Here is a 20,946-nt window from a genome sequence, read left to right as displayed (position 1 = left end):
CCCCTGCTGCTGTCTGCCAATGTGCCATGCTCCTTCAGCCGGCTGTAAGCCCCCACCCCAGCCCCTTGGCGGAGTTAGCACCCACTCACCCTCCAGACACGGCCTCCTGTCCACACCAAACTGTCCCCAGCTCCCGCCTGTGCCTGGCCTCAGCCCAGACCCTTCTTATCCTCACCAACTCTTGCCACCCACATTCGATCTGGGCCGGGACACACCTGTGGGTGAGACCTGCCCTTCCGAACGCACACGCAGGGCAAACGCGAGGCTCCAGTGTAGACAGACGCATTAGCCTCCCCTCCCCCAGCCCCCAGTCTAGCACCCGCCATCCTCCCGACTCCACCACAGAGGCCCTGCCTGGCAAGTAGAAACCCAGAATGTTCCCTCTCTGACCTTGGACAAGTGTAAACCGTATACTTAAAAGACCCAGAAAACAGAAACAAGAGATTTACCCTAAAAAGGAAGTTTTTGTCCTCAAACTCCAATCCCAGCGGTACATCACTACAACTTGAGGGAGCGTGGAAACCACCTCAGGACGCAGGAATCCCGGGAACCTGGGGGGGAGGGGGCTGGAGGCCCAGGGAGGTCCCCGATGGCGCCTCCAGGCCTGACGCTCCAGGGCTGGCGCCTGAGTGAGCGGTTTGGTTTGCGGACTCGGTCGCGCAGCTGTGCTCCGGCTCTGCGAGGGCCCCCACCCCAGGCTGCAGGCCCAGGCCTCCGGCAGAGGACCCCAGGCGTGGGCTGGGCACCTACCCCAGCCTGCGCGGCACAGTGTCCCCGGCTGTGCGGCGCGCTCCCCAGTCCGGCTCCCGCCAGAGGAACGGAAGACAGGATGGACGAGGCAGGTGCCCACCTGAGGCGCGAGCGTTCTGTGGTGGCAACCCCGAGGTGGCGGAAGGAGACGGCCTGAGACGCGGAGAAGCCGGAAGAAACCGCAGCCGCCCTCTCCCAGACCACCAGCTCCCTCCATCCGAGCGGTCCCCCACCCCGTGGGTCTCCGCCGCCGCTGGAGCCAGGCTCCGAAAAGAGGCGGTCACCAAGTCCCTTCTGATTGGATGGCCGCGAAGTCCCAGCGGGCGCCCCCGCACCTTAAAACGAGCGGAGTGTGTGGGAGCTCGAGCCCGTCCCCGGGCCCAGCCCTGCACGCGGCGGCGAGGGGTGGGGGAGGAGAGCAGGACGGAGAGACGGGGGACGAGAAGGACGAGGACGGGGAGAAGAGGAGGAGGCGGCGACCCGGAGGCGTGGCCCAGGCGGCCAGAGAGGCCCGGCGCGCGGAGGCTCAGGGACCGACCGACAGCCGGACGGACGCGCGGCCCCGGAGCTGCACGGCGGCGGACGCGCGGCCATGGCCGAGCTCAAGTCGCTGTCGGGGGACGCGTACCTGGCGCTGAGCCACGGCTACGCGGCGGCGACCGCGGGCCTGGCCTACGGGGCGGCGCGGGGGCCCGAGGCGGCCCGCGGCTACGGCGCGCCGGGCCCGGGCGGCGACCTCCCTGCGGCGCCCGCGCCCCACCCCGCGGCCGTGGCCGAGAGCAGCGGCGAGCAGAGCGGCGACGAGGACGACGCCTTCGAGCAGCGGCGGCGACGGCGGCGGCGGGGACCCGGGGGCGCGGCGGACGCGCGGCGGCGGCCCCGGGAGCAGCGCTCGCTGCGGCTGAGCATCAACGCGCGGGAGCGGCGGCGGATGCACGACCTGAACGACGCTCTGGACGGGCTGCGCGCCGTCCTCCCCTACGCGCACAGCCCGTCGGTGCGCAAGCTCTCCAAGATCGCCACGCTGCTGCTCGCCAAGAACTACATCCTCATGCAGGCTCAGGCCCTGGACGAGATGCGGCGCCTCGTGGCTTACCTCAACCAGGGCCAGGGCCTGGCGGCGCCGGTGGCCGCTGCGCCCCTGACGCCCTTCGGCCAGGCCGCTGTATACCCGTTCTCCGCGGGCGCCCCGCTGCCCTGCCCTGACAAGTGCGCCGCCTTCTCCGGGACGCCCTCGGCGCTGTGCAAACACTGCAACGAGAAGCCATGAGGGCCCGGGCTGCTCCTCCTCCCGCACCAGTCCTGCATTTTACCTTGTGCCACCCTGCCCCGACTGAACCCCGCCCACCGGGAGAAGGCTGCCGGACGTCGCTTCCAACCCCCGCCCGCTGAACAGCGCGGGTAGGGCCGCGAGAAGCTCGGGAGCACGTCTGGGCACGGGTTTGAGCCTGAGAGTGGGGCACTGGCATCTGCGCCCTGGAGTCCGCAGCGCGCCCACTGGGCAACCTCCGACAGGGGACAAACCCTGCTTGTCTGGGCACCGCTGCTCACCCTGTAAAAGAAAACCAGAACCACGGTGGGAGCGGACTGGGGTGACTCCCGGGGGAGTGGTCCTGCTGGTCGCCAGCCCGGTTCTCGCCCAGCGCAGGGAGAGCGCTTAGCTGGGCTTGGCGGCTCCAGGCCCTCGAGTTGGGTTCTCCCCGGAGTGCAGGCCCGGCTCCCGCTGGGTGTGCTCCCACTGACCGGCCGGGGCCAGGGTAGTCTGTCTCTGAGGCTCTGCGGCCTCAGCCCCCTGCAGCCCAGCGGCGGATGCGCATGGACTCAGCCCAGGACTGTTTGCTAAGCAGCTGGACTGCCCTTGACGCTGGAAGACCCTGGGGCAGTAGCTGAAGTCAGTGTGTTATGTTTAGTTTCTTGCCTGCCTAGAGGCATGAGCCTCTGGGTGTGAGTGGATGCCAACATTGGATGCCTCCAAGTCTGCGGAATCTGTCCCCTAAACCGTCCCTGGACTCCCCGGCCACCACCGCTCATGCTGGAATGTCCCTGCCCGGGTGTGGCCTGCGAGGAGTTGGATGGACACCTGCTGCGTGTCCTTGGCTCACAGGCAGTTGTACAGAGGACAGTCCCCACACTTGACCTGGGCTATCAGGGAAGGGCCGGGTCTAGCCCTGCTGACCTCCACACCAGCCCCCTACGTGTTTCCAGGGGAGGAGGCCGGGCCATGGGTGAGTAGGCAGGTGGGAGGGGCTGCTTCCCCGACCTGGGGAAAGGTGATGGGTTTGTCTCTTGGTGTTGGGGTCTGTCTCTTTGATGAGGGTGCACGGTGCAGAATTCTGCCGCCGTAGGGGTCCACACGCTCTGCTCAGCTGGCCAGCTACCCTGGGGACCGGGCTGTCCCAGCGCATTTGCCCCCCAGCCACCCTGCTGCAGTATCTGGCCTTAGTAACCCAGTTTCCTGGGCTGGCTGTTGCTGTCGCTGTGCTAATGAGGAGAGGACCTCCGCCCTACAGAGCGGCCTGTCTGAAGCATTTAACTTTAATTAATGCATTTCAAAAGGCCCTTTTGTATCTGCAAAATGAAGTGTGTGATTAAGCTTTATTCATAAAGACATATGCTTAATACTGGTTTTTGTTAATTTCCATATTTATTTCTTCACTGTCTTCTTCTCCCTAACACACTATGTTATCGGTTTTGCACATTCAGAAAGCTGGGAACTGTTTCGAATCCTTTTTAGGTAAGCAAAGGCAGGACAGCTGCAAACTCCAACGCCATTTACTTCCAGGACCATTTCAAAGTGCTCCTGAATCAACTTTATGAATTACTGGTCATAATCTGAAACAGCGTTGCTCATCCTGGTTGAAACAGACGCCTCTGGTACATTGTTTCTATTTATGATGAAGTTACAGTTTTAACTTAGTTTTTAAAATAATGTGATTAAAAATTTTTTTAAAGATTTTATTTATTTATTTGCCAGAGAGAGAGAGCACAAACAGTGGAAATGACAGGCAGAGGGAGAGAGAGAAGCAGGCTCCCGCTGAGCAGAGAGCCCGATGTGGGACTCGATCCCAGGACCCTGGGACCATGACCTGAGCCGAAGGCAGAGGCTTAACCCTCTGAGCCACCCAGGCACCCCATAATGTGATTAAATTTTAATACCACATTAAACATGGTCACTTGTGACTGAGGTTAGGTTCTCAGAGACCCGTGCCAGTCTGCACCATGCGCTTCTCGGTCAGAGTCTAGAAAGTCTGGGGGGGGGTGGCAGACGGCTGCTGTGTGAGCAACCCCTCAGTAGATGTATCAAATATGAAGAAAACACGGGAAGGAAAAAAAAATCTCTGCCCCCCCCCCTTGAATGAAAAACATCATTTTTAAAAGGACCATCTAACTAATCATACGTTCTTCCATTTTCTTGGTTTTCAAAAAAATGAAATGTATTTCTTTTTGGCTGCTCAGCCATGTGCTACGTGGTCCGTTGTTCTCTCCAGAACGTCAGGCTGCCTCTCACGGCGTGGAACAGAGGGGTCATTCCGCACGTGAAATTAGGCTTTTCAGCAAGGCTAACATAGCAACCTGCTCCAGCAAATACAAATCATTTGGCCTCCCCCATTCTAAGAGCTCCCAGCACAAAAGGTCTGGTCCTCCACGGCCCCTGTGCCCACAATACAGTGAAGCAGCCTCCCCGCTGGCAAGCCCACCACTGTCTGGAAATATCTGAGGGGGGCTCTGGGCAGGCACTCCCAGAACGGCTCAGGCATCTAACCCCCCAGAGCCAACCCTTCTCCAGCGCTGCAGAGTTAAACAGGAGAGGGCTTTGCTTATAACGGTGTTTGAAACAGCCTTTTCCCAGGTGCTTGTTTTTAGAACCGTCTGAGGGCAAGGAAAGGCGTACCTGCTGGTAGGTCCGGATGTGGTGAGAGGGAGTGTGGCTGAAAGCCCAGGCCGGCCACACAGAGACCCGGCCACACGTGAAATGGTAGCTTTTCTACTGGCTACGTAAGAGTAAATACATGAAATTAATTGTAATGACTTTTACTTATTCCCGTGCATGCAAAAGAGTGTTTCAAAACACAGTCAGTATCTTTAATTATTAGGAGATATTGCACACTCCTTTTTCTCGCACTGAGTCTTCAAAACCCGGTGTGTCTTGCACTCAGAGCTGCTCTCCGTTCGGACCAGCCCCGTTTCGAGTATCAGCGGCCGCACAGGCTCGTGACGCCCACAGTGGACTCTGCGGCCGGAGGCAAAGCTGTGAGGGACCTTTGTTTTCTTCATGCTCATAATAAGCAGGAAATGCCCGCTGATTCAAGGAATAAATTCTAGAGCGAGACACATAGGAAATGCTTCATCCTTGTTACTCTTCCAAGCCTGGGTCACCAAGGCCAGCTGAGGCCAGGGCAGGGGCGAGAAAAGCTGTGGTCCGTCTTCTCCCACGAAGTGGCGGCCGTTTGTCTACAGAGTCACCCTTTCCAGCTGCCTTCCAGCAGCACGCTGGCCATACACGCCTGAGCCCGGGGAGCCAGCAGCACGATGACTTTCCAGCCGAGGGGGTGTCAGGACGCCAACACTGCCTTCTTCCTCCATTAACCACGCCGTTGGGGGCCGCTGGCCGCTGCTGGAGCCACTCGAAGACCGAGGTTCATTCAAAATCCGGCTGTGAGCCCGTGGAGCCCGGCTCATGGGGGCTTGGGGCAGGCTTCCCTGACCCAGTGGCCCCCCAGGGGGCCCTTGCTGGGGTGAGGAGAGGCTGGCTGGTGGGCTGAGGTCCTGCACCCCTGCCTCATTCCTTGACTGGCGCCTCCACGGCCCGTGCGGGTGTGAACACTCCCAGCTTCCTCGGCGGAGAGAGAAGGCACACGGGTTGGAAGACGGAAGTGGGGAGTCTTCAGGGTTAAGCTAATGATTGAGCATTTCACGACAGACGCCGCCTCCTCTTCCTTCCTTTCTTTAGAATGACCAACAGCAGACAAAGTTCTCCATCTCCTTTGGGTATTTTGGTGGGAACATTTTTACGTACTTGGTGAGATGCCACAGCCCCAGCACTTTCTGTTCCTGTGGGGCTCAGGACATCTGCCACCCAAAGATCTTTGTTTCCCTCCAGGTAGGAAACTTGCTCACCTAAAACAGCATTCCTGGTTCTCAATACTGGGTAACGGCATCCACACTCTGGGAGCAGAACTCCGTCCTCACCTAGCTCTGCCCCAAGGGACCCGGAGCTCGGACAGGCAAGGGCTGTCGGCCCCCACGGGTCTGCTCACAGACTCTCGTGTGCCAGGAGTGTTGGCTTCTTGGTTGAGTTCATCCCAAACCTGGGGTTTGTCTTCATTCGGCTGATGTCAGTCAGATCGGCGGGGAGCTCAGTTCATCCTTACGAGTAAGCTCCCCAGTGTTCCAGGGCAGACACCTGCTCTGTCAAACGTGTATGTCTGTTTACCTTGCAGGTTGGGGTATTAAAGGAAGAGGCACCTCCTCCCAGAGGACAAATGTTGTTTTCCTAAAAGGATGCGTGAGATGCACAGAGTGTCGTTCCGAGCGGCACGGCCTGTCTTGCCTCGCCCTTGGCCGAGAGAGGTCTGATGAGAGCGACCAGGCGGGACCCCAGAGCCCCAGTTAATCCCGCAGACAGTGATTACAACAATTTTATCATAGGAATTTGCCTGTGATATGTCCTGAGTCTTTAATCGCTCTTGGCATCCCATTTTAAGGGATGGAAACAGAGGGATTTACAATGTATTAAATCATTTCTCCAACAATTAATTACCTCTTTGGATCATAACCCTGGATGTTATGTTCTATACCCAAACAAAAGTCAGTTCCATACCATTAGAAAATTAATACACATAAATTAATACACATTGGCAAATTTAACTCCAAAGGAACTAAATTTACCATAAACGCAAAAAGGCTCTGATCGTTAGCAAAATCTCCTTTGAGGCCAGTGTCTTCCCGTGTTATAGAATGAGTCTGAAGTGCCCAGGCATGTGTACGGAGAAGAGGGAAGAGAGGCTGTGCTCTGTGAGACTCTCCGAGTAGGAGGCGAGCTGGGTTATTTTTGAAAGTGAGCATAGGGCGGGAGCTTGTGAAATGCGGGGCTGGAAGGGGGTCTCGGAATAAGGCCGTGTCTGTGGATCTGCGGCTGGCTGTGTGGGCTCCCCGGGCTGGTGCCGGTCAGGAGGCCGAGGGCAGAGGGCCATCGCTCCGTGGTTCCCGTGGCCGCTGTGGTCGGTGTCCCCAGGAGACACGGCTGTCAGAACGCAGAGCGGAACCAGATGTGAGCCTGGCCGGTGGCCTTCATGATGCTCAGGCCTCATGGGGGTGCCCAGCTGACGGGGGCCCGTGGGGCACCTGGGACAGGGTCCTAGCTCAAGGGTTTCTTAGCAGCAGCTTGCCTGCGTGCTGGACGAGAGAGCCTTCCCAATGCGCCCGGTTTCGCCTCCAAGCCTGTTTTCTCTGAAATGGTGAGGCCACCGTCAGTTGCTGTCCTGCGGACCCTGAATCAGCCTGACAGGAGCCCACCCTCCCGGCTCCATGTGGACAGGGCTTGGTGCTCGCGAGGCCACAGCCAGTCCGGGAAGTGGCCACAAAGCCCAGACACCAGTGGGCCCTGCAACGCTCTCTGATGGCCAGGAGGCATCTGACGGGATGCATCTCACTCTGCAGCCTGGCTTGGCTGGCTCTCGGCCTGGAGCCCTGTGTCACAGAGGCACCGATGTTACAAATCCCTGGGAACAGCCTCTAAGTCTCGAACGCCCGGGGCAGAGTCCAGGATCCGTCCCAGCCCCCCCCCCCCCAGCTGCCCAGGCGGCTCCAGAGCCCGTCGGAGAGGGGGCTCGTGGGACCCTGCCCGCGGCTCGAGGGCAGTGCTCTGCCGAGGACCCCCACCCCCCGGGCTCTGTCCATGGAATGCAAGCTGGGGAGGGAGCAACTCATCACTCGGGAGTGGGGACACCCATGATTTTTGGTAACTGATATTCAGAAACGCTACATCTGGGAGTCGGTTGAGGCCAACGGGCAGCCAGACGGCTGATGGAAAAGGGCCTCTGAACGGGGTTGAGGTGTAAAGATCCCTTCTTCCGAGCGTAGCACTTCCCAACCCGTTAGGCCAGACCAGCCCGACCGCCAACACCCTTCCTCAGGCTCCCACGGAGAGACCCGCGGGCGGCACTGCATGTCCAACATCACAGACAACGGGGAAGACATTTATTTTATATTTGGGAATCTGGGATTCTAGAATAAATGGAAAGGCTTCCTGCTGCAAAACACCACTCTCTTGTGTGCGCTCGAGTCTCCCCTTGGGGCTGTGGCGTCGGCAGAGGTGCCCAGAATGAGGGTGCCCGATGGGGTGAGAGCTTCACCCCAGCATCCCCACGGGCTGCTTCCAGAAATGCCTGTGTTCAGGGAACAGAGTGTGTCCCCAGGCCCCTTTCCCGGCACACATACCCTTGCTCATTTTGTCTGTCTGTCTGTCTCTGGCTCATTCTCTCCTGAAGCTGCTTTTGGGGGTGGGGGGGAAGAAGAGCCTATAACTCTTCCCCTCTCTCTGGGCAGTGCTGCTCCCCTAATGAGCACACGTGGTCCTTAAAATATTCCAAATGTGTTCTGGTGTCTCCAGACCATGGTCACTACTCTCGGGCGGAACCGACGGCTTCAGGGTTCGGGAAAGCCGGGCCAGTCTGCAAGGGAAAGGCAGATGGAAAAGAGCAGCTGGCCAGTGGCCGCCAGCCCCGCCCGCGGCCTGGGGGCCGCAGAGTAAGAATGGTCTGGGGCCACTGTCATCCTCTGCCCGGGAGTGTGTCCTGAACCCACGCGTGTGCGTGTGTGCGCACATGCGTGCACGAGCATGTGCCCCTACGTGTGTCCCGAACCCACGTGTGTGTGCGCACGTGTGCACGAGCGTGTGCCCCTACGTGTGTCCCGAACCCACGCGTGTGCGTGTGTGCGCATGGGTGCACGAGCGTGTGCCCCTACGTGTGTCCCGAACCCACACGTGTGCGTGTGTGCACACGTGTGCACGAGCGTGTGCCCCTACGTGTGTCCCGCTCTGCACTGTTTAACCTCCCACGCAGTCCCTGGGTCCTCGGCTGCTGCCAGGGTACCAAACGGTGGCACCGCCGCAAGCCCCCACCTTGCCCTAAGAGGTCTTAGCAACTCCCCGCCTTTTTGTAGATGGTCTGGCCTTGAGTGTGCTTGACTGAGGGTAGCAGGTCGACCCCCTTGCCCACTTGTTGGGACCGGGTTTCCCCAGACACAGATGTTCCATTTTAAGCCCTGGAAAGTCCTAGGCCAAAAGCTGAGTTGATCACCCAGGGGTTAGGTCATCAAACCCTTTCTGAAAACAGGAGAGAGGGTGAGCCCCATAAATAAAACACAGGCACAGTGTCCTGCTCTCTGCTCTCACACCCCTGTGGACATCCTCAGTCTCCCCACGGACGCCCTTCCCTGCAGCCAAGGCCAAACCGTGACTGTGAGCCTGGCCTTGAGCGAATGGGTCAGCGCAGGTGGGGGCTCACTGCCGCGCCCGTGGCCGTTCCACAAGTGAGGCAAGACTGCTTGACGCAGACCACAGGCAGTGCCCGAGAGAGAAGTGGTTTGGTGAGGGGACCTCCTCCCAGCAGGAGCTAGAGGGGCAACGGCTCTGGATGCCACCATGGTCAGGGGCGACTGCGGAGAGGAGTCAAGGGCTGGACTGGGGAGGGGCCGTTCCCAGAGCCGTGGCCGCTGCCCGGAACCCTGCTTCTCCCCCAAAGATGCCTCCACCCAGCCCAGCCAGCCCTGGACACCAAACCGTCCCCACCGAGGTTTTAGGAGAGACCATTGGGCAGGGCTGAAGGCCCGGGAGCGGTCCAGGGAGGAAGGACAGACGGCGGCCACCGCCATGGAGGGAAACTGTCGGAGCATGGGGAGCCGACGGGAATCAGCGTCTCCTAATGAGCACGTTGTCGGGAGATTTCACTCTAGTTTTTGCTTAATAAGGCTGGTTTGAGACGTAATTTTGAGGAGCCATGCCTCCCCTAGACCCGCTCGTCATGGTGACGGGCCTCTCTCCGGCACCGGGGGGGTGTGTCGGTTCATTAATACCGCGCTGGAAGGTGGCTGTGCTGACAGATGAGGGACGGCGATGGCCTTTCAAGGATACCAACTTCATTAAGCAGCCTCATTACGGCGGCCGAGCGCTAAATATGTCATTTTAAAGGGAATGCTCGGCTTTCAGTGGCTTCCCCTCCCCCCTCCCCCCACCTAAGTGAACGAATACTGTTTCCAAAATAATTACAAACAACAAACAAGGTCAGAGGCCCCTCCGGGAGGGCTCCAGCAGGTGTTTACCCAGCACCCGGGGCCAGGACAGTGGAGCAGAGCACCTCGGGCAGCAGGACGGGGTGGAGGGGGCGGGCTCGGCCCCTCTCTCCTCCTCTGTCCAGGGACAGTGCAGAAGGACCCATGGGCATTGAGGGACCCACACCAGGGGCTTCGCTCTCCCCAGGCCCACGTCGGCCTCATGGTCGGCTGCCTGGTCTCCGCGGTCTGCCGGAGGCATGCTCCGCGCCAGTAGACGCGGGGTCATTTCGCGAGCGGTCCCCATCCCCCCGCAGGGCCAGCCACTAAAGGGGCGGCCCGCCGTCTCACAGTGTGACTGTCTCCTGTTGGTGTTGTGGTAAGACAGACCTAACTGGCTGACGTTTCAGCGAGGTGAGGACCCCGTCCGGCGACGTGAAGGGCACTCTCAGCACCGTGCAGCCGTCGCCACTGCTCCTTCCGGAAGGCCCGTCTTCCATCTGTAATTTGACTGGTTTCAAGCCGGGCTCGTTAGGGTACAACGTGCATCCAGTAAAACACGTGCTTCGACGCACCGCTCAGGAACATGGGAAACCCGTGCAGCTGGGGATCCGGCCAAGATAGAGAACGCCGCCATCACCCCAGGAGGCCCTCCTGCGCACACCACCCCCGGCCGGCCGGGGGGCTTTCTGGGCCTAGAGTCTTGCTTTTCCCAGAACATCTCCTAGGGAGGGATTATTCACAGGCAGCCTCAGCATAGTGCATGTGAGGCTCGCCGGGGTCCCCTCTCTGTGCCTCAGTCTTACCATCTGCAAAGTGGGGTGGTAATCTCAGTAGCATATGGGGTTTTGAGGGAGCTGTGTGGGGTGTTTCCATAAATCTTAGCACCATACCTGCTCTACCTCGATTTTTGGAGAAGCCTCGCGCGGGCCACGGCAACGTGAAGGAGACGTCTTGGGTGAAGTGAGTAGACCAACCCTAGTCTTCACAGAAAGACCCGCTTGGGGCGAATCAACATTTCCCAAGACAGTTCCTGGCTGCGGCTCCTGCAAGACAGGGTCCCCAGCACCATCCTTGCTGACCTCTCTCAGAGGCGGCCTATGTGTCCCCCACGTTTCCTCCCCTTCTCAAAGACACGTCTTTTGGGTTAAAACTCACATGGCACTGGGGCGCCTGGGTGGCTCAGTGGGTTGGGCAGCTGCCTTCGGCTCAGATCATGATCCCTGGGTCCTGGGATCGGGCCCCGAGTCCCTCTTCCCCTCTCCTCCTGCTAATGCTCTCTGTCACTATCTCCGTCTCTCTCTCTCAAATAAATAAATTAAAAATTAAAAAATTAAATAAAAAAAAAACACATGGCACTCCTGGCTGCTGGAGGTGGTCTCTGTGACAGGTGAGAGGGGCCAAGAGTTTGGGCAAGGAGCCACCAAGGTGGCCCATACTCAGGAAGGGGAGACAAAGCACGGCCAGGTACACCTCCCCACCCCTTGCTTGTGAAGGGCCCGGGATGGGGTTCTGCTGTGCCCCTTCAAGCACGGATTGAATAGGACGTGATAGTTGTGATCGGGAAGGGGGCCCTGAGGAGTGCCTGGCCGGGATGGCCCCCGTGATATCACTTTCCCCCTACTGCGTCAGCCAGCATTAGCCCAGAGCCACCCCAGACCCTCCCGGGGTGTTCAGGAAGCCATCTGCACAACCTCATCACGAGACAGGAAATGCCTGCGGCAAATGCGCAGTGACAGAAACGGCCAGACAGCAGACACGGCTGGGCACGGTGGGAGAGACACGGCCGGGCACGGTGGAAGGGCCTTCATCCTCCTCAGACCAGGTGCCGACCGCCTCCTCCTGTCGTACCAGCAATGTGAGGGTCATCAGGGTGAGTCGCCGACGTCACGTGGGGCCTAGCTGCAAGTGACCTGAGCACCGTGGCCGCGCCTCTGTGTGAGGGGCCCCAGAAGTCAGTGGGGAGCTATCTTCATAAACAGGAGGCATTCATAATCCCCTGTGTGGCAGCTCAATGATCTGTCCGGCGACGAGGGAATGTTCCGGATGAGGCTGTGATTACGTTTCCGCATGTAGTGACCAGAGGTAAATCTTTGCAATTTCCATTTTGCGGAGATTTAACATAGACTGCTGCCCTGTCGCTGGCTCCCATTTAATCCGAGGTCACTCATTAAATGGAGACGGGCAGACGTCGGTGGGCCGGGCCTGTGGGCTGAGCTGCGGGCTGGCCTCCCCGGCGCCTGTCCCAGATGGACGGCTGCTGCCCTCGATCTGGGACGGGCGCTAATCTGAAACCCTGACCTGCTTCTCTGCACATTCCACATATTACACGCAACCTGGACACCCATGATGGAACGCTGTGCGGCTGCCACCAGGAACCAGAGACGGTCACGCTCACGGACACGGAGCTTCCAAGATTTCCCAAGTAAAAGCGTGACCAGAAGCACTGTCTACAACAGGCTGATTGCCCTCTTACAGGAAGAAAACTGGCGCAGCTGTAGATCTTTCTGGAGGGAGCAGAGACACTGCCCACCACGGGGCTTCTGCAGAGGAGGCTCCGGGCCCGCAGGCCAGACGAGAGGGAGCCCGGCCCCCAGCAGCACCTCTTTACTGAGTCATCTCCCCGCACTGTGAATATCTTTTCTTAACACGAGGAAGCAGGGGCGCCTGGCGGGCTCTGGATTCTGGCTCAGGTCCTGATCCCATGTGTTGTGGGCTCGAGCCCCGGATCTGCTCCTGTCAGTGGAGGGTCTGCTTGAGGCTCTCTCTCCCTCCGCTCCTCCCCCACTCACGCTCTCTCTCTCTCTAAAATAAATAAATAAATCTTAATTACAAAACAAAACAAACAAGCAAACAAAATCCCCCAAACCAGAAAGCAGCAGTTGTGGGCCGAGTGGAGGCTCTGGTCCTAACCCTGGGCCTTGCCGCTGTTATGCAGACAGGAAATGGTGCCGTCAAGTTAAGGGCCTGGAGAAGAGGCACCTGACCTGGACGCCCCAGCTGGCTCCCATGTGAGCAACGGTGGAGGGAGTCTGGGGAGCTGGTGGAGGGGGGCAGGGGGTGGCTATGAGCCTGGGTGGACAGCCAGCTGCAGGGCAGGAGGAGGCCAGGGCGATCCCGTCCCAGAGCCTGCGGAGGGGGCCCAGCTGCACTGACCCACCGTCTGGGGGTCACAGACTTTGGCCCCACAGCAGCAGGAGAACCCTGACCCTAACTCCTGCAGGGGAGGTTGAGAGGTCTACACTCGGTGGGCACAGGCTCACCTGCGCCTCCAATGGCAGAGTCCCATTTCCCCCACACGACCTGTGTCCTCCAGAGAAGGACACATGGCCGTGGCTGCTCCAGGACCCTTGCTGCATGCGTGTGCGTGCAATCCCCCCGGGTGCGTGCGTGCAATCCCCCCGGACGTGTGCATGCGTGCGATCCCCCGGGTGCGTGTGTGTGATCCCCCCAGATGTGTGCGTGCGTGTGATCCCCCCGGGTGTGTGCGTGTGATCCCCCGCGTCGCAGCGGCTCCACAGCACAGCCCGGCCGACAGGTTGCCCGCACTGAGTGGCAGAGGCACCTAGAGGGACGGGCTGTCCCACCGCGTCTGCCTGGCGCCCTCGTCGGGGCTGCTGGAGTGTTGGGGGTTCGGGGTACTGACCAAGTGGAGCATGGTGGGTGCTCTCCCGTGGTGCGCTCAGCAGACATCACCACGTGGCCTTGCGTGGCGTTGTCTGTCCTGACTGGCAGGTGGTTCGAGGGATGGAGACGACGGAGGGGCCGGCCACGATCCCTCACCGGGGTTGGAGGAGCCAGAGCATAGTCTCAGGCTCATCTCTGCCCCCACTTCAGCAAGCCCGGCGGGGTCCTGGGACTCAGGTGATGTCCCACGGTGGGGACTTGGCAGGGGTCCTGAGCCCTCCAACGGGCAGATGAGGCCAGGTGAGCCTCTGACCGATGGGTCACAGGAGTCCCCGCTCCAGCTGGCAGTGAAGACGCGTCACAACAAAGGAGTCAGCTGGGGACCCAAGGCGAGGGGCCCACAGCCCACCCTACCATTTTCCTCTGGCCTGGATACCTGACTGGGTCCCTCGCGAGTGCATTGAAGGTCTGTTGCTGCATAACAAACCAGCCCCAGACACCGCAGCCTAAAACAACCATGTCACGGTTTCCAAGGGTCTGAATTCAGGAGTGACCCAGCTGGGCAGTTCCGGGCAGGGACTCCCCTGAGGTTGCTGGCGGAGGCTCTGGTCATCTGAAGGGTCTGGGAATCCCCTTCCAAGGAGGCCCCTCGTGGGGCCCGTGGCAGCAGGGCTCAGGTTATTGCCACGTGGACTCTCCCCGGGGCTGCGTCGGTGTCCTTGGTACCCAGCTGGCCCCCCGGGCGAGCTGTGACTCAACCCTCATCTGGTGACTCACAGCTTCCTCTCCCCCAACACTGTGCTCAGAGGGCACCTAGGTCCAGCTCACATTCAACAAGAGGGAATTAAAGTCTCCTTCTGAGGGAACAGTTTTCCCAGAAAGCTGCCCCTTGTTAAGACCACACACTGGGACGGTTCACTCAGGGATTTGAAGAAAAGACTCCCCTTCCTATATATAAAATTGTCCCCCTGCAAATGGGCATAGGGCCTGAATTTCACCTTCAGACATTTGTTTCTTTGAGTTAAGCTTGAGGTAAGCTCTGGCGTGGGGCTGGGTGTCCCCAGGGGCCCCCGGTGAGGAAGCTCCTTTCTGGGTCCTTTCCCAGAGCACGTTGCTGTCCTCTGTCTAGGGGTCTTTGTTGACCATCCTTGCAGACAGTGACCTGTGTACCCTGGGCCACACCTGTCCCCGTGGCCCCAGGTTCAGCGTCTGCGTGGCGCTGGGTGTAAGGCACCGCATAAGTGAATGAGGTTCTTCCCTGGCCTTCAGCAGGACGCCTCCCCTCACACCACACTGGATCTCCCAGCCGTCTCCCGGAGTCCCTCTGTCCCCTGACGCTCTGCCCCAGGGGTAGCAGGCTGGGGGAAGACACGCAGATACACCGGTTCTGTCAGTCCCCTGGTATTACCTTTTATTGGCAGTAATAAATTCCTGTGCTAATTAACGGAATGGGTTTAACAGCCTTGATGACTGTCACAGGAGTGGCCCTTCTGGGTCTTACATAAAACCCTCAATGATAAAATTTCCTCTGAGGCATTTTCATTAAGTTTCCATTGTTCTGAAATGAAGCAGAGTTATGCTAGAACATTCTCAAGGGGCTGCGGGAGCCCCGCACCTATGCTTGGCTTGGGAAATAGGGTGTGGCCCTCAGATCCCGGGATCAGGAACGTGTCCTCAGCACCCATCCCTTCCCGGCCGTGGAGGCCAGACTACAAACGGGACACTGACACCCCCAACAGAGCCAGAGGTCTGGACAAGCCTCTGGCCACCTGCACCTCAGTGTCCTGGTCTGTGGGGGGACATGAAGACCCTCCAGGCTGGGGAGGTGCACACCTGTCCCCCTCGGGCTCAACAGACAGCCCCAGCACCTGCAGCACCCAGGCAGGCCGCCCTCGTACAAATGACCTGCTCAGGGTCCCTGGGCAGCACGTAGGGAACGGGGTCCCCGGAAATCGTCTCGTGCAGCTGTTACATTTTCTCTCCCAAGTGGATCAGCTCCCGGATTTATCCGGGACCTTTGCTTGGTCACCAGCGCCCATGCCAACTGCCCGCTGACCCCTCATAGCCGGCAGGGAGGACACAGGCAGCCACACTTCCCAGATGTAGGAACAAGAGCGTCCAAGGTTAAGGTGCGGAAGCGCTAAAACAGAGCCCGTCCCACATGCAGCCTGGGCCCTCCCTCTGCAGGGGCAGGTGCTCCTGACCTGGAGGTCGACAGGGCTGGAAGCTGACCAGGGGGCCACCGACCAGGATACTAGTTCCCACCATCGCTCATCCACACACTAACAAGTTAGTGGCACAAACCAGAGTAGGACTGATAGGTACCTTGTCAGCAAACCCAATTGTCCCAACTGCTGTCACCACCTCAATATTTCAGACCCACGCACGACCACCGGGAGAGTGTTGTTGGAAATCACACGCCTGGATGTTCGAAAACTGAGCTCAGACTTCTGCTAATTCTTCTTTTTTTATTAAGATTTTTATTTATTTATTAGAGAGAGAGGGACAGTGAGAGACTGAACCCAGGCAGGGGGAGTGGGAGAAAGAGAAGCACCCTAGGATCATGACCTGAGCCGAAGGCAGACAATGACTGAGCCCCCCAGGGACCCCAACTTCCTGCTAATTCTGAGAGTTGTTCTGCCTGGCTGTTCTCAGCTTGCATTTCTCTCCCTGGCCCCCCATCCCCCACCCCAGCCTCCCATCCCCACCCAGGACCACTTTCTTCTTCTCAGCGTGGGGAGAAGTCCACGTCACGTGAGGTCTGGCCCAACCTTTCCCTCCACCGGAGAGGGGACTGTGACCTCTGGGAGTCCCCGCCCGTCCCTCGGATGCCTCCACGGACTTGGGAGGCAGCTCGCCAGCAAGTGGCTACTCCTCGCCAACTGAAGCCAAGAGCGGAGACTGCAGAGCGGCGCCCAAGCCGCTGCTGTCCTTTCTGTAAACCGCCAGGCCAGCCCCAGCAAGGCGCTCCATGGGCCACCAGCAGGCCTAGCCATGAATATTGATGGCACTGCCTTTGTGAGGAGCGTCCTGCTCCGGCCTCCACAGAGCGGTGGGCTCTGAGATCTCCCTGGCTTTGTTGAGTGTCAGGATGCACAGCGGCGACAGATGGACATTCGCCTCCAAACCTCCGTGCGCCCAAGCGCAGCACAAAGGGGCCCGGGATGTTTTCAATATCACACACTTGCCTCGGGGCCTGTCTTCAATCCCATTTACCGAGGGCTGGGGCTTTTTTTCATCAGTCAAATGCCTTAAGCACTTTGTCAACTTGGACATCTGGCCGCACGGCGAAAATTATTTTATTTGCTAAAATATTTAATAGGGTGGCAGGGTTTTGCTGGAGACCTGGGCCGCCATGGCACCTGCGGGCACGCAGCGGCTCCGGCCAAGAACCACTGGCCCTCACGGTGGGCGTGGCCCTTCCCGCTGGAGGAGGGAGAATGTGCTCCCCTCACCGCCTGGCGATGGCTTTGTGGTCCTCCCTCCCTAGGCACAGTGAGGATCTGGGAAGTCCGAACACAGTTGAAAATGGGCTCCAATAAGCCCTAGACACACACGTCCACAGCAGCACTGTCACCACACTGCTCGGTGCTGCTTGAGACCGAGACGTAGCCGAGGATGAAATCAGCCCAAACGCCCATCCACAGGCGAACGCATAAACGGGATGTGGTCTGTCTCGACAGTGGTTCATTCTTCATCATAATAAGGATGGAGTTATGGCACACTCTGGTGTGGATGGGCCCTGAGAGCATGGCACTGAGCAGGAAGCCAGGCACAAAAGGCCACAGAGCATGTGATCCCACTTCACCAAGTGTCCACAAGAGGCAAGCGAAGAGGACAGAAGGTAGAGGCATGGCTTCCAGGAGCTGGGGGGACAGGGGCAGGGGCAGGGGCAGGCATGGGCTGGCATTCGGGGAGGCAAGAAGGTTGTGGAACTAGACAGTGAGGATTGCACAACATTAAAATCCTTAAAGGGCACCTGGGTGGCTCAGTTGATGAAGCATTTGTCTTCTGCTCAGGTCATGATCTCAGGGTCCTGGGATCGAGCCCCATATCCAGCTCCCTGCTCAGCGGGGAGCCTGCTTCTCCCTCTCCCTCTGCCCCTCCCCCTTCCCGTGCTCTGTGTCAAATGAATAAATAAAGTCTTTAAAAATAAATAAATAAAATATTAAAATGCTTAAAATCGTAAATTTGTCAAAAACAGTCACAAAGATGACATGGTGCTGGTATTGATTGTAATGGCCTTGACCCTGATCATCAGAGGTCATTCATAATCAAGGCAGTCCACTGAGTGTCCAGCACAGCTCTCTCCCGAGGCCACAGTAATGAACAAAACAGTTGACTTTGGTCCTGGCAGAACGACTGCTGAGAGCAGGCATGGACAGAAATCAGATAAGTCAGCCTGAGATGGAGGAAGACTTCCTGGAGGAGGTGGTATTAGGCTGAGCTCAGGACAATGGTTGGGGGGGGGGTCCAGGAGGGGGACAGCAGGTGTGGGGAGGCCCTGAGGAAGCAGTGTGGCTCTTGGGGATGAGAGAAGGATGACTGGGGTGGAGAATAAGGGGGTCGGGGGGTGGTGGTGGCAGGTACCCTGGTGCTGCCCCGGGAGAAGTGGGTCACCCATGTAGAAAGAAGTTGGACACCAGGGCAGTTTGCATGCCCCCTTGGGCCCTTCCCTGAGCGCCTCCCATGTCCCAGACCTGGTAAAGCTCTTCTGTCGTGGCCCCCACCCTTCCCTGCAGAGGACACTGCGGTGTAGGGAGTGTGGGTCACTGGGAACGGCATGCACCTTCCAGGTGAGGCGTCAAGCCTGCCTCAGGGCTACAGGGAGCCCCCTCCAGTGCCTGCTCCAGGAAGCACCCCCAGGCATAAGACTCCTGACAAGTCCCAAGAAACTGGCCCAAAGTCTGTGGTGTGACAGCCGGTCCCCAGGAAGCGGAGGTCCCCGGTGTCATGCAGAGTTCTCAGCCCTGGTGAGGACCTGTTTCCATCCCACACCCTGTCCTGGGCCACCTGAAGAGGCCACCACCAGGCACACAGTGCGTCATGGCCTTGCAGGAGCAGCCGAGCGACCTATGTGTGCTTCTGCCTCAGACTGGCCTCCTCTTGCTGGCCAGCAGAGAATGGCTCTGGCCCCAGAGTCACACACAGTCTGAGGACCCCATCCGCAAATGCCTGAGCCTGGGGGATGGCCCAGAGCAGTAGATGCTGCCGTCAGCATCTGCCCAGGGCACCAGGAGTCCTCACCCAGGGCCAGGCTGACAGAAGACAGAGCAGAGGCCCGGGTCCCGGACACCAAGGGGAAACTGAGCCCTCTCCAGACTGGAGGGTCTGCCAGGCCTCAGAGGCTGGCATAGGGCCACAGTAGGCACCTTCTGGTGATGGTCTGGGTCAGCCACGATCCTGTCCCCAGAGAGGCTGATAGTCAGTGAACAGGGTTCCTGCACCCAGCTGGCCTCAGATGGGCCCACCCCACCCTCTTCAGTCCCATTGCCTCCCTCCAGACCTGTCCCTGCCCCTGTGCTCACTGCCCCCTCTTCCCCACCTCCTGCCTGCCCGCATGTCTGCAGGCGCTGAGTGGGAGGACAGAGATGGACCCACTTGACCCCACGGCAGGTTGGCCAAGGCACCTCTGTGCCCCTGGATCTATCCCCAACCCTAGTGCCAGGGACTTTCTGGGGAGTTGGAGGAGCAAAGAAGATTCCCGAGGCTTCCACATACCCAAGAAGCACTCCAAGACCATTTCCCCTGATACGGCCCAGAGGGGCATTGGCCTGCAGCCCCCCACACCCTCCTGGCTTCTGCACTCTGTTCTCAGAGCCCAAACATCCTCCCATCTCTTCCCCATCACTGCCGGGGGAGCCTACTCCGGCTTCCCCGCCCAGGCCAGTCCGTGTCCCCATCCCACGGGGTGCTGGGCAGGACCCCATCCTAGACGCCTGGCTTCAGCACCTCGGACAGGACCAAAAGCCTGGGGTGCCCAGCGAGGACCTTGGAAGGGGTTCAAGCTGGTCCACCCCACCTCCCAAAGGGTACAGCCGCCAGACAAGACTTCTCTGCGGAGGAGGGTGGCGGCAGGGACAGCATCTGCTCCACTGGCCCCAAGGGGAGGAGGCATTGCAGCCCACACGCCCACACCACTGCTCACTCTGGACGCTGTGTCCTCCGCCAGCTTCTTCAAACAGGGACATTTATTCTCCTCTCAAGGAGACCGGCTCCTGGGGATGATCCTTCATATCCCCATGAAGGCACCAGCAGACGTGAACTGGGCTGCCAAGGCCACCCTCTTGTGGCTGTGTCTCAGGCTGACGCCGGGTCACTTGCGTACCCCCCAGCTCTGTGGCCGCGTCCTCGTGGGTCTGGGCCCCACAGCCCCCTCCGCCAGCAGCGCCAGGACCCCAGCCCGCTGGTTTGGACTCTGCTGTCCTCTTACCTTTAGATGTTCAGCAGCATGAATATTCTGATTTTTTGTTGAAAACTAATTTGGAGTTCTCGCTCTCTAAGGGGCTTCTAATCACCAAAAACCGCCTACGGCAAGAGTTGATTGACAGGCCGACGTGGCCACTTCTAAAGAACAAATTGGCCATTGGCAGTGCCACAGACAAAGGGAAATGCCAAGGGCTTGTTATTTATGAGCTATTAGGGAGAATGCAATCAGCATCTGCTTCCCACATGGGCAAAAACACCTGTCAGACATCAGGAGACCATAAAACAACACACGTTTAATAGTTACTTTGTTTAAAAAGTCATTAAAATTGAATGTCAGCTAAAACTTAGGAAAACATTTATTCTTCAAGCCCCTTTGAATCTTGCCAGTGAGCACAAGACAGGGCCAATTCTGCCTGGTGCGGGTGCACAAGTTTGTCAACAGGGAGGGGACTCCCCGGGGCAGCATCAGGGGCAGAGCAGGGCTGGAGGGAGGACCCCCGTCCAACAGGGCCCGCGATGAATCCCACCCCGGGCCTGTCGGGGCAGGGCTGTCTGTCCCCGCTGCCTCGGGCACAGCTGGCTGGACAGGACGCACCCCTGTCAGGGCCCCCGCTAGGTCTGGAGAGCAGCCCCTCCTGATGGCTGGCCGCCCTGGCTGGCCCCACCTGCCGTCCTCCCCCTGCAGAGTCCTGGTGCCGTGCTGATGGCAGAGGAGGTGGGCTCTCTGCCCACAGGGAGGCAGGGGCAGGGCCCTCGCTTTCACCTCCACGAGAGCTGCTGAGAAGCCACCAGTTAGGGCCAATTCTGGAGAAGGCTGCTGACGGGAACTCAAGGCCCCAAGCCCAGGATTGGGTCAGAGTGGTGGGT

The 20,946-nt window shown here is 59.2% G+C and overlaps 1 protein-coding gene across 2 annotated transcripts; it reads left to right on the top strand.

Annotated features, from left to right (window-relative positions):
• Positions 1-643: 643 nt before the first annotated feature.
• BHLHE23 (basic helix-loop-helix family member e23) lies at positions 644-2,305 on the top strand. Of its 2 annotated transcripts, none has more exons than XM_047745603.1 (2): positions 644-1,299; positions 1,330-2,305. In XM_047745603.1, the coding sequence occupies exon 2, from the start codon at positions 1,343-1,345 to the stop codon at positions 2,018-2,020; it is 678 nt and encodes a 225-aa protein (XP_047601559.1). In that variant the 5' UTR covers positions 644-1,299; positions 1,330-1,342; the 3' UTR covers positions 2,021-2,305. The 2 variants fall into 2 exon arrangements, with proteins under 2 accessions (XP_047601559.1, XP_047601560.1); XM_047745604.1 differs by having other exon boundaries at positions 1,093-1,312; positions 1,343-2,305.
• The last annotated feature ends 18,641 nt before the right edge of the window (positions 2,306-20,946 follow it).

Source organism: Lutra lutra, chromosome 9 (genome assembly GCF_902655055.1).
Source record: "Lutra lutra chromosome 9, mLutLut1.2, whole genome shotgun sequence".
NCBI classification, from domain to species: Eukaryota; Metazoa; Chordata; class Mammalia; order Carnivora; family Mustelidae; genus Lutra; species Lutra lutra.
Note: the sequence above shows the minus strand (reverse complement) of the source record. Positions and strands in the feature narration are given on the sequence as shown.

Excerpts from the sequence above, each read along its gene's own strand:
- BHLHE23 (XM_047745603.1), top strand. The coding sequence starts at position 1,343 with ATGGCCGAGCTCAAGTCGCTGTCGGGGGACGCGTACCTGGCGCTGAGC.